The 13,519-nt window shown below is 39.5% G+C and overlaps 1 protein-coding gene and 1 pseudogene across 3 annotated transcripts in view; one reads left to right on the top strand and one right to left on the bottom strand.

Annotated features, from left to right (window-relative positions):
• Positions 1-10,106, top strand: part of ADSS2 (adenylosuccinate synthase 2) — a 43,813-nt gene extending 33,707 nt beyond the window's left edge. Inside the window, exons 10-14 of one of the 2 annotated variants that reach the window (XR_007724371.1) lie at positions 611-735; positions 2,314-2,411; positions 7,165-7,314; positions 8,962-9,115; positions 9,828-10,106. Coding sequence is in view for 1 of the 2 variants with exons in the window: in XM_050785031.1 (XP_050640988.1) it covers positions 611-735; positions 2,314-2,411; positions 7,165-7,314; positions 8,962-9,014 (426 nt within the window). In the remaining variant the exon portion in view is untranslated. Of the gene's footprint in view, positions 1-610; positions 736-2,313; positions 2,412-7,164; positions 7,315-8,961 lie in introns of both variants that reach the window. The other variant, XM_050785031.1, reaches the window with a different exon arrangement.
• Positions 1-13,519, bottom strand: part of LOC126951160 (40S ribosomal protein S2-like) — a 375,530-nt pseudogene that overhangs the window by 333,273 nt on the left and 28,738 nt on the right. The gene's annotated exons all lie outside the window — the stretch shown is intronic.

The following is a 13,519-nucleotide window of genomic DNA, read 5'->3' as shown; positions in this document are numbered from 1 at the left end:
TACAACAGAGCGAGACTCTTTCTCAAAAAAATAAAGTCAACAAAAATAAATAAAAACTGTGTAATTGTAATGATGCCAGACTATAAGAGATAATGAAATGATAGCTTTAAGCAGAAAGGGGCAAATCAGGGACTTGGGTAGATCATAGGAAAAACAAATTGTAGGAAGTGACCTTAGCTTAGATATTTGAGCATGTTTTCGATCTTAGTTTTCTTCAGAAGGGCATTATGATATCAATGACTTCTTAGATATGTTTGCCTTATGGTTTCCAGGAAAAACATCAAACTACAGCTCTTGGAAGAATTGGCTGGATTCGTTTATTTAAGAAATACTCAGTTTTTTTCTTAATCTGTCAATCTAAATTTTAGGAAGTTGTCTGTATAACATTGTAAAAAATACTGACTTTAAAAAATGGTAGTAAATGAAGCTTTCCAAATAATGCCTCCCTCAGATAAAATCCATCATCTCTGTGAAATTCTATCTTCAATTTAGTTATTACCTGAAAGGTGTTTATCTCACAGAGGCTTTGCTATGGTCTCTAGTATATATTATTCCATCAAATATATAGCACTGCTATTCTAATCCTAAAGTTCTATTTTCTCTTCTGTAGGAAATTGGAGAATTACTACAAACAAGAGGTAGAGAGTTTGGTGTAACCACTGGAAGGAAAAGAAGATGTGGCTGGTTGGACCTCGTTTTGCTCAAATATGCTCATATGATCAATGGATTTACTGCGTGAGTATTCTTCAGAAACATTTAAAAATATTTCAGGAAATCATAGATGATTAATGGCCATAGGTTTAATTTTGTGGAGTACCTTAATAGGAAAATTTCACTCTTTAGACTCCATATTGAAATTGTAGTGCCAAGCAGAAGTAGACCAAGATATAGGGGGAAGGGTACACAAGGAGAGGGACCCCAAGTTATCCTCCTAGACATCCAAGGTTGTTGAAAAGAATCTTGATACTCTTACATGTATGTAAGTATCGAGGCAGGCAGAATAGGGTACATAGTCAGACAGCTGGATACATAGGTGAATAGATAGATAGGTTGATAGCACAAACACCGTGAGCATGTACAGAGGGGAGGCGATGTACCTAGTGATTAGCACATGGGCTTAATGTCTGCGTTCCTGGATTCAGATCTCAAATCTGTGCATTATGCGTACACGTGTAGCTGAGCAAGTTAATCATTCTCTGCCTCTGTTTTATCCTCTCTAAAATCTATATAACAGCATTACCTACTTTACAGGGGTATTTTTAAAATTAGGTGAGAAACGTAGAGTCTATAGCACACTGCCTGGCTAACCGAAAATACTCAGGAAAAGTTAAGTTGTTATTAATGCTTATACATGAATAGGTAAATAAATGTGTTCATATCTGTGTTAGACTGAACTTCCAGTAGATAACAATAAGGTTAAAAATAAAATTTTTGGACAAGAATCCCAAATTTAGTTTGTTATCTAATTTCCACAGATTTTCTCTTTAAAACCTGTTTTCCGGTCAGTTTGTCGGGAAATTTTGATGTATCATGAAGAGGTCCTTGATGTGGTTTTTCTCACTCTTCTTTGACAATTTCTGACCAGAAGGGTAGAGGTGATGGTAACCAGAGTGAAGAACTGAGGGATGCTGGCATGTGTGTAAATGTACATGTATCTTAATCATCCATGTAGTGTAGTGAGTTCTGCTGTGTTCCACGGCCACAGTGCACCCTTAACTCCAGGCAGTCCTCCTGCAAATACATGTTGTTTGTTCATCAGTCATAAGAAAGCTGATCTGGGAATGGTGGCTCATGCATATAATCTTGGCACTTTGGGAGGCCGAGTGGCAGGAGGATCGCTTTAGGCTGGGAGTTCGAGACCAGCCTGGGCAACTTGGTGAGACCTTGTCTCTACAAAAAATACAAAACAATTAGCTGGGCCTGGTGGCACACGCCTGTAGTCCCAGGTACTCAGGAGGCTGAGGTGCAAGGATGACTTGAGCCCGGGAGGTTGAGTCTGCAGTGAACCATGTTTGTGCCACTGCAGTCCAGCCTGGATGACAAAGTGAGACTGTCTCAAAACAAACAATCAAAAAAGAAAGCAAAATTCCTCAGTGAAAATCTATTACAATTACTAGCAAAGGAACTCAGTGTGCGTTGTCCTCTAGTGTCTTCTGTGTGGCACGCTTTAAAATCTAATCCTAACCAGTTTTCGGAATTGCTTTAGAACTTTCAGCTTTGCACGAATTTTTCTTTACTCCTGCATTAATCAAATTAGATAGTAGAGCCTTTAAGAGTTTGCTCTTTTAACATTGCCTTTTCTTCCAAAATTAGGTTGGCACTTACCAAGCTGGATATTTTGGACATGTTTACGGAAATCAAAGTTGGAGTTGCTTACAAGTTAGATGGTGAAATCATACCTCATATCCCAGGTATTTTCTTGTAGGCAATATCTAAAGGATACTATAAGGTGAATGTATTATAGCAATTTCATAAAGCTCTTCCATATAACTTGTGATAGATAGATAGCAACAGGCTTGATATGCCCTTTATGATTTGTGCAAATTAGCTCACTTATTATTAGTTATTTGGTTCATAGCTAATACTTATTTAGTTGTTGGGTCACAACAAGCATGTGCTCAAACTCAAAAGAAAAAACATGGACCTCTGAGCCCAGCCATACTGCTCTTGAGTCTCATTTGCCCTCCTTTGAAAGTAGTTTCCATGGAGGTGTTTCTCCCTTCCTTGGGAAAGTATGCCACTCTTTAGAGTGGGTAAGAAGAGGGGTAAGAAGAGCCCATGTCTTGTTAAGCTGGCTCTCAATACATTAGCCCTCCCTATCCTTCAGGCCCCATGAATGACTTTCTCTGCCCTTTATTCTATAGTAGTCATTTGATAAGGATTAGGAATATGCCAAATGAAGGAATATTGACTAGCTTAATAAAACTTGATGAGCCGGTAAGTTTTGTGACTACCTTATGACCACTGTTTCTTAGGAATTAAGGATAGCTCTGAGTTCTTAGAAATTAAATGCATATTATCTTTCCTTTTCTTACATGTATATAAGTATAGAGGGAGTCTAGATATCTTATAAAAAAGTGTCTACTGCCAATTGTAGGATAATATTCACTTGGAAAACTGGCTGTTCCAATATGTTATGTCCTGGTTCTTAATTCTATTTACAAAGCTATTTCAAGAGTTATAACTTCAGACACCAAAGAGAATAATCTAACCAAGTATAATGACATGTGGCAAGGTCTACCATAGAGAACATTACAGCAAATTCTTTTAATTAAAATATTAAAAACTAACAAAACAGATAAAACTGGTCAATTTCATGTGTTTAATTTTAAAGCTGTTCTTGGTCAGGATCCCCTGGAACCACTCTTGAAATGAGATTTGTATCCAAGAAGTGTAGTAGAGAATGCTTTCAGCAGTAGCGTTTGTGAAAGAAGCAGAGGGACTAGTTGAAATGCAGTGCAGCCCATCCCATTGGGAGCCACAGAGCTAGGGTGGCCCTTTAGAGTTGTACTAAATTGAGGCAAGTAGCCAGAACTTTGTGCCTCTGCACAACTAGCCACTAAATAAGAGCTGTTCCTCAAGTGAGGTAGCTCCCTTTGGCCAAGAGCAGTTCCTGGAGAGGGACGGAGCTATGAATCAGCAACATGCAGTACTCCCCACCAGTAGCAGAGAGTGCTTAAAGAGGGTAAAATAAGTTGACAAGCCTCTGGGAATAGCTCCTGTAGGATTCTGGTTGTTGTCTTTCCTAGGGAAGCTTACAAGAGGAAGGTTAGTGGTGTAAATTAGCCCCTACCCTGGCTATCACAGCAGGAAAGTAGAAGCAAGAGTCCTATTAAGCTTAAAGCTAAGGCTCCCCCTATCATGTTGGATTTCATGTGCCAAAGCCAGCAGGCAAGGGAATGGAGTCACTAGAAGAGGTAAATGATTCTGATCAGTATCTCCAATATGCTTTTAAACCCACTGGTGAATTTTTATTTCTAGAATTTCCATTTAGTTCTCTTCTCTACTTTCTATTTCTCTACTGAGATTCCCTATCTGTTCACTCAGTAACAATGAAATTTTCTTTTTTTTTTTTTTTTGAGACGGAGTCTCGCTGTGTCGCCCGGGCTGGAGTGCAGTGGCCGGATCTCAGCTCACTGCAAGCTCCGCCTCCCGGGTTTTTACGCCATTCTCCTGCCTCAGCCTCCAGAGTAGCCGGGACTACAGGCGCCCGCCACCTCGCCCGGCTAGTTTTTTGTATTTTTTAGTAGAGACAGGGTTTCACTGTGAAATTTTCTTAATTTATATTAGCTACATTTTTTCTGTTAGTCTAACATTTAGACCATCTCAAGTCGAGTTTCTGTTGACTATTCTTTTCCTTGGTTGTGGATCACTGTTTCTATGCCTAATGACTATTGGTTGACTATTAGACATTGTGGATGATATATTAAAGAGACTCAGATTCTGTTATCTTCCTCTGAATAGTGTTGATTCTTGTTTTAGGGGACAATTGAATTATTCACTGATCATCTTGAACTTGTATAGTTTGGTTTTATGCTTTGTTGTGTAGTTACGTGGAAAACCCAAGATGTTTTTCAAACTTTAAGCTGGTATAAGTCAGTCTCCAAATTTTGTCTCTTCTATAGATCTTGGTTTTTGGCTTCATTATGCGGGGTTTGTCATAGGTTTCACTCAAGGGCGTGGCTTTTATTCTTAAAGAGCAGCCTTTCTGGTGGCTCTGCTGGATACCAGGAGAGTTCAGGTAGAATAATGAGGTCTCTTCACTCCAGCAGTGCTGGGCACCAGTGCTCCCTGTCCCTCCATTTTCAGAAGCACTGCCTGGCTTCTAGAGTCTGGTCGAAGTCCCCCCATTGTGTAGCAGCTGAGGTCTGGGAAGCCTCTGCTGGTCCTGCTCTTGCCTGTGGCGTCCTCCTGTGGCCATGGGACTCTCACATGGACTTCTCGGGGGCCCTTCTCTCTGCAGCTCCTCTCTGATACCTGGCCCTGCTGATTCTGGCTGCTTCAGCTTTCCTGAAGTCAGCTGTCTACCTCCCCAGGTCAGCGGAGCTGCCATTCTCTGTTTACACCAGTGTTCTGAACTGTGGTCAGGAAATTGTTCCTAGGCAGAAAGTTGGGTGGCTTCTGGGCTTGCTTGTGAGTTTTCTCTCCCAGGAGCCATGGCTTGGTGCCTGCCTATTGTCCACTGCCTAGAAGGAGTTGTCACTTTGAGAACTGGTTGGGAACTGTGTATTTTACGATGACTAGAAATGGAAGCCCCACTGATTCTCTTAATTCCTCCTACCACCTACCACAGCACTTCCGGCATACCTACTTAGTATGGTTCATTACTTTTTCTAAGCTTCCAAGAGCATTCCTAGCAGGATGTTTGCATCATCTCTGTGTCATGCATCATGAGAGGATATTCTCTTACCAATATACTCTTACTCAACTTTGTTCTACCACCTGCTGCCCCCCTTCACCCAGCATCCCTCAGGATCCAGTTCCATATACACTCTCTTCGTGCCTACTGGCAAATGTTGGCTTGTTCCTGCAGATCTTTTAGAACATAGGATCTTTCCTTCCTTAGTAGGCCCTTAGTAGGCCCTTCCTTAGCCAGGTTACGTTGGGCCTGAGCCTAGTTATTTGCTTACCAGAAGGAGAGGGTGAAGGAAGGTGTGAGACGGGCACATGCTGCCTTGCAAGCCAGGGGCCTCTTCATCACCTTCAAGCAACAGGATGCCACAGCCTTTAATAGAAAGTAGTGGGGCGTTTTGCAGACCCAGAGAGTTTGGAAAATCTAGGGATTCAGGATTTTCAGGTACGTCAATTCAGATGTCCCATTCAGAGTCTCAGGGCCCCACTTTTTCCCAGACAAAGCTCTGACTTTGCCATAGCAAACTTGCTGGATTGCAGAATTCAGGTTTTTCTGGAGCTGTGCAGTCTGTATGATTGAATTCTCATCTTAATCCTCGTCTTGTTTTGCTCTCTGCTATAGGAGATGGAATTTCGTCTAAGTTCTGCCAGACAGGTTGCATTATCTTTCTCCAGTTCATGAATAGCATTCATCAAGAGCCATCCAGTTCTGTTGTTCCACTGTGCTCAAATCTCAATGCCTCAGATACAGGCTATCCATACTCTATTTACCCCAGTGATAGTCCTCATTGCCAGCCAGCCAGCTAGCCAGTGAGCCTGCCTCTTAGTTCTCGTTTTAGAGCTATCTTCCTCTGACCGTTCCTGGTGCCAGCTATCTTAGATTGAGTTCCCTAGGAAACAGACTCCAATGTAGAGATTTGCACATAGGCGTGTTTGCTCATAAGTGCACTGAGCAACAACATCTGTGAGGGAGTGGGAGAAGCAGGATTATGCAGAGGGAGAAATTGCACTGCAATATAGTTGTAAACAAGCCTTCGCTGATCCCATAGGGAGCTCTGGAGCTAACATAGCCCTTGACAGTTGTCCCAAATTAAGGTTAAGTGCCCAGGTTGTTTCTGTTTCCACATTGACAAGTCAATGGATATGGGCTGCTGTGGGACAGCAACTCCCTTTGGTGGAGGGCTAGTCCTGCAGAGGCTCTGAACTGTGAGTGGTCAGCAGGCAAAGCTCCCACAGCTCTCAGTCTTCAGAGAAATCTGGGCAGAGTACCATAGCATACACTATATTGACTCAAGTCAAAGAAACTCTTCTTTAGTGCATTTTCAGTTTCCATTAGGGGATACAGAGAAAATAGGTGGAATAATGAAGAAAATTTCAAGCAGAACCATAGATTTCTCAGAAGACAACAGGTATGCAGGCCTTCTTTCTGTGAGGTTGCTGTCATTATGCAGATCTACAATCCCTATCAATAGAATGGAAATTCAATAAGCTTTAAAATTGGAAAGTTTTAAGTTTAGCACCCAGATTCATTTGGCAGCAAAACCAGACTTGAACTAATGTTAGTATTACATAATCTTTATCCTCTTATAGCGAATAATCATATGTGTTGCTGCAGAAATATGTTTGATTATAGAATACTACCCCAGATGGTATTTGCACTGTTTTACCTTTATACTACCTGAAGAATTCTAAATCCCAGAACGTATCTGGCTCCAAAGATTTTGAAAAGAGATTCTGAACCTGCAATATATCAAAAAGTTGTTTGACAGTAAGCAGTGTGTACCATGAACAAATGTCCTCTTTAACTTTTAGCAAACCAAGAAGTCTTAAATAAAGTTGAAGTTCAATATAAGACTCTCCCAGGATGGAACACAGACATATCAAATGCAAGGGCATTTAAAGAACTACCTGTTAATGCACAAAACTATGTTCGATTTATTGAAGATGAGCTTCAAATTCCAGGTAAACATAAAAGACACTTTGTGAATGACTGTCTCTACTTTCGTTTTTTGTTTTTTGTTTTTGAGACGGAGTCTCGCTCTGTCCCAGGCTGGAGTGCAGTGGCGGGATCTCGGCTCACTGCAACCTCCCCCTCCCGGGTTCAAGCTATTCTCTTACCTCAGCCTCCCAAGCAGCTGGGATTATAGGCATGCGCCACCATGCCCAGCGAATTTTTGTATTTTTAGTAAGAGACAGGGTTTCACCATATTGGCCAGGCTGGTCTCTCCTGACCTCGTTGATCTGCCCACCTCAGCCTCCCAAAGTGCTGGGATTACAGGCATGAGCCATCATGCCCGGCCGACTGTCTTTTCTTTTAACTTACCTGTCTGCCTTTGAAATAGAATAAAGGAAAGATCGTTGTTACTTTACAGAGTGCACATGATTTGCATAAATGCCCAGGAAGATCTAAAGTCATAATTTTATTCCTTAAATATAGTGTTCATCTTTGTAGAAATAATAGATTACTTCTCACCCTTTCTGACCCTGTCTTTAATCCTTAGTCTTTTTTTTTTAATCCTGTGACATTGTCTCATTCCTTTCTTCCTCTTAATAACAAATCCTCGTGTATCTCTACCACCACCAAAAATGGTTTGTGTTTTTGGGGGATTAAAAACGGTTATGGTTTGGGTTAAACTACCCTTGAGATTTAGTTTCCTGAAAATACATTGGGAAGTTATAGGTATAGAAAATGGGAAATCTCACTAGAAAAAATGTAAGAAAAGAATTCTTAAAAATAGTTAAGACTGTTTATTAAAGAACACATGTAAGATGGCGAGGGAGTTAGGCATAACAGCGTTATGGCTGTATCTAGTTATGTGAAGTCATTCTTTTAACAGATGGCTTTTTCCTTATATCCTTTTGTTGGCATTGATGGGTATTTGAAGGATAAGAAAAAGTGAAGTGTGTGGGATGTGTCCTCCATATAAAATCTATTATGCACTTACTCTGATTTTGCCTTGTGGTTCATTTGTATTTGTGGTTCGTTTCCAGCATGATTCCTCCCTCCTAGCTTGATGTCAAATTTAGTAAGCATATTTGCTTACTGCTCTTAGTCAGCATTTTCTTGAAATATAAACAGCAATGAATGTAACAGAAATCTGTAAAATACCACAAAGGTTGATCCTAACAGTACCTTAAGGAAGCTGGTAATTCTGCAAATAATCTAAAACCATGTGGTGCAGATGATTCGATTTCCATAGACTCACGTAGTGGGCAGTTTCTAAGGCTGTGCAAATTAAAATCATATTCTCATCTAGATGTTTAAGATGTTTATCTTGGCCAGTTATCAGGAACTCAATCAGACTTTCTGTAGGTCTCTGCTGGTTTTGGTCAATATTTTACTATCCTAAGTCATTAGAAATGAGGAAATTGAAAATATTTCACAGTTAAAAAGGGAACAGTAAGGCATACTATCCTGTGCCGGGTCTTGTTTGTACATCCTGTTTAGAAGTAGGCACAGTCTGCTAACAGAATAGAGAACATCAAAAGGGCACTTAGGGGAAAGTTATGGTGATACTGAGAAAAGTGGGGGACACCTGTTTTTTAATCCCAAAGAGTGAACATTAGAAATGAATTGATGCAGTTCCTTTTCTCTTTGTTTTCTCCTAGTGAAATGGATTGGTGTTGGTAAATCCAGAGAGTCGATGATTCAGCTCTTTTAATGATTGCCAGTAGCACAAGAAACACTCCTTGAGAGGGAGAGGAAAAGACTTTCTTAAATATTTCATTTATGACCTGCAAATTCAAGAATAAAGACATTGAAGTAAGTTTGAAGCCCTACAGTTGTTTCCAGTCTTTTCAGATGGATGCCTATTGTGGAGATTAACTTTGGCATATTCCAGTGTCAGCTTTCCTTAGCTGGAATTGCCAAATCATTTGTTGCTCTTGCTGCTCTCATGGTGCCACGTTTTTTTTTTCCAATGTTTAGTAATAGTATCATCCGTGTTGTTTGATATCTAAAGTAGAATTACTTTTAATGTAGTTTTTCTTCATTATTGTCATTGCGTGTTCTTAAGTTTTACCCCATTAGATGGTAAGAACAATTAATGCAGTTTTGCACAAATATTTTTACATTCTGATCATTCAATTCTGTTATTGTAATCTTTGTTGTTAGAAACAAATGATGGAAACATAGGGGTTCTGTAAACTTTTGTAATGCTATGAATTCTGTTTAAATTTTGGGCTGTTTATTTTCTGCTGAGACCATTGCAAACCTGAGCTTTGGCGGGTTGGGAGGGGTTATATATTCATGGGTCCTTTAATTTGTACAGAGCACAGAACTGATTTCTCTCTGTCAGTGATTTAATACATTGAACATTGAGTGAAATGTTCAAAGAGAAAAGATGTTTCCCAAAACAACGTTTATGTTAAAAATAGTCATTAAAAGATCTGTTGTAATAGATGGTGGATATTTTTCTTTAATTTCAAACATTACCTCTGAAATGTATATCTTTTCTTTTTTATCTTACCATTAGTTTTAAATCTAGTGGATTGGTTTTCAACATTGTGCCTGCCGATATGCCTACAAAATCATCTGTAAGTGTCAAAATGAACCCAAGCTGTTAGCCATAATTTTGATTATGCCTTTATTTCTCCTTTCTTGAAAAAAAAAAGGTGTTATTTTGACAATTAGGCATAACATTGTTTTGTAGATTATCTTTTAATGAACTATTTTACATGTTAAATTAGGTGCCACTTAAATTTATTTTATTATACCATCAATAGCTGATTAAAAGAACCAAATATTTCTAGTATGCTTTGCGTATTGTGTTTTTGTTCTACTAAGAGAGGTTAGTAATACTAGTATATAGGAACGAGCTTTATCTCTGTAGTGTAATACTTAGTTCAAGAAAAATTCTAAAATAGGAGCAGTATCATTAGACTCAGTAAGTATAAAGAACAGTACAGATTATCCTACAAGCCAATTATTGATCAATAATGACTTATATGTAAAAGTAATTTATAATGAATATATAATTTCTGTTTAATAGAAAATGAATGGGCTTTTAAAGTCTGCATTCTTATCTTGGTTACAAGTGTTGCACTATTAAAATGTATTTTTAGTAATGGTTCAGAAACAGATACAAAGAACCCATTCTCCTTTTCAAGTATAGGTGTTAGACTCCACCTAGGTATTGGGTATGCAGTGGTGACAGGAGCACAGTCCTCCTGAAACTTACTGTAGTGGGGGACAGCATGGTAACCAAATAGAGATTTGTGAACAGTAGCTACATGCTGCAGTGGAAAAGTACAAGGTCTGATGGATGAGAATCTAGTCTTAATTTAGCAGGGGTTGGAGAAGCCATTAATGGAAAGAATGTCTTAACAGACCAAGCCGGTGAGTACAGAGCAGACAGCGGGACGTGTACTGTACAAAGGCCCAGAGGCTGGGAAGAATTTGGAAAGTTGGAGCAACTAAACAAAATGAGTGAGGGGCTGATGAGATTGATTAGCTTGGCAGTAAATTCAAGGAGTAAAATCATGGTGTGGGTGTGTGGGTGTGTGTGTGTGTGTGTGTGTGTGTGTGTTTTGAGGCAGAGTCTCGCTCTGTCACCCAGGCTGGAGTGCAGTGGCGCGATCTCAGCTCACTGCAACCTCCACCTCCCGGGTTCAATCGATTCTTCTGCCTCAGACTCCTGAGTAGTTGGGATAGCAGGCACACGCCACCACGCCTGGCTCATTTTTGATTTTTAGTAGAGACGGGGTTTCACCGTGTTGGCTGAGCTGGTCTCGAACTCCTCACCTCAAGTAATCTGCCCGCCTCGGCCTCCCAAAGTGTGAGATTATAGGCATGAGCCACCACGTCTGGCCAAAACCATGTTTGACATGAAAGAAGACTATAATATAATACAAGACATACAGTAGTTCCCCCCTTATCCATGAGAGATACGTTCAAAGACCCGCAGTGGATTCCTAAAACTGTGGGTAGTAGTACCAAATCATATGTGTACTATTTTTTCCAATTACATACCTGTGATAAAGTGTAATTTATAAATAAGGCATAGCATAAGATTAATAACTAATAATAAAATAGAACAATTATAACAATGTACTATAATAAAAATCATGTGAATGTGCTCTCTCTCTCAAAATATCTTCTATTGTACTGTATTTACCCTTCTTGTGATCATGGGAGATGCTACAATGCCTCCGTGATCAGATGCAGTGAAGTGATGTGGCGTTGTGATACAGCAATGGGCTACTGTTGACCTTCTGTGTTGCTGAGTCCGTAATGGCTTGGTGTCACTCATTTCAAGGGATTCCTTGCTGAAGTCTTTGCATGGGCTCAGTGCTTTTTGGAGTGACACATTGCCGTTAATCACAAGATGTTTTCTGTTCATATCTTCCACCCATAAATGGAATGCCTTTTCCATCTTAGCACTTACCATGCACCGTGGCCACAGCTTTTGCAGTTTGAGGTGTGACAGCAAAACTAGCATGAATTTCTTCTTCCTCCTTCAAAATTTCACAGATTTGTTCTTACTGTAAATCTTAGCAACATCAGCATGAGATTTGTTTTTATTTCCTTCAACAGAACTTTCACTTTTTCACTTGAAATGAGTACTTTTCAGCTTCCCTTTGGCATACCTGAATTGCCAGCATCACTACTCTTGTGCTTTGGGGCCACTATTAAGTAAAATAAGGGCTCCTTGAACACAAGCACTGAGATACCAGGCAGTCGATCTGATTAACCACTCGATCTGATAACCGAGACAGCTACTAAGTGACTAACAGGCAGGTACTGCAGACAGTTTGGAGACACAGGACAAAGGGATGATTGACATTCTGGGTAGGACAGAGAAGGATGGCCTGATGTCTCATTATCGTACTGAGAGCTGCTTGCAATTTGAAACTCATAAATTATTTCTGGAATTTTCAATGTAATATTTTGGGGGCAGGTTTGGCCTACAGTAACTAAAACCAATGAAAATGAAACCACAGATACGGGGAGACTACTGTATTATGCTTAAGAAGGCCCTAATGCGAGTACAGGAAAATTGCTGAAACTATATACTCTAAATTTCAAAACTCAGTAGATGGAAACTGTATGGCAGAACAAGACACTGAAATGGGAAGAGGGCCTATTTAATACATATTTTTAATATACTAATTAATGAATATAGTTGAATAGGGATGCAAGAATATCTGAGGCATTTTTGAGAAAGTAACATGTTGAGAGAGGAGTCTTTTTCCTGCCAGATGTTAGAACATTACAAAGCTACTGTAATAAAAATATATAAAAAATATATAGCATTGCTATGAGAAAGAACAAATACACAAGAGAAATGGAATAGACATTCCAGAAATAGATGCAAGCGTATTTGGGAGCTTAACACAGGCTTATCTAATCTTAGGGAAAGCCACCTTCATAAAAACAGCAAACTCAGGAACCTAAGGAAAAAATGTTCAGATTGAACTGAGTTTTTATATATATATAAAAGTTTTTATATATATATAAATGTGTGTATATATATATGTGCGTGTGTGTGTGTATATATATATAGTATTATGAACAAAGTTTTTTTTAAAAGCCTTAGAAAACAAACTTGGGAAAAAATATTTCAATGCATATCCCTAATGTACAAAGAGCAAATAAAGTGACAAGTAATAGAAAAATGGACAAAAAAATTAATATATATCAAGCAGTCCACAGAAAAAGAAGTATCAATGGCCCAAAACATGGAAAGTATCCACCTCCACCTTTCCCTATAGATTAAAAAATATAACTTAACATTGAGAAACCACTTCTCATCTCGAATTGGTAAATATGAAAAGATCAGTGCTACTAAGAATGTGGAGAAATAGATAATTTCATAAACTGCTGGTTACAGTGTGAATTAGTTCCGTTTGTAGGGGAAGCAATTTGGCAATATCTGTTAAAATTTGTATTTGCAAATCCTTTGACCCACCAGCAATCACACTACAAAAAGAAAAAAGAAGGCCGGGCTCAGTTACTCACGCCCATAATCCCAGCGCTTTGGGAGGCCGAGACGAGGTCAGGAGTTCGATACCAGCCTGGCCAACATGACGAAACACCATCTCTACTAAAAATACAAAAATTAGGTAGGTGTGGTGGCAGGCACCTGTAATCCCAGCTACTTGGGAGGCTGAGGCAAGAGAATCACTTGAACCCGGGGGCGGAGGTTGCAGTGAGCTGAGATCATGC

Source organism: Macaca thibetana, chromosome 1, assembly GCF_024542745.1.
Source record: "Macaca thibetana thibetana isolate TM-01 chromosome 1, ASM2454274v1, whole genome shotgun sequence".
Taxonomy (NCBI): domain Eukaryota; kingdom Metazoa; phylum Chordata; class Mammalia; order Primates; family Cercopithecidae; genus Macaca; species Macaca thibetana.
The sequence above is the reverse complement of the archived record's forward strand: the minus strand, read 5'-3'. Positions and strand labels throughout refer to the sequence as shown.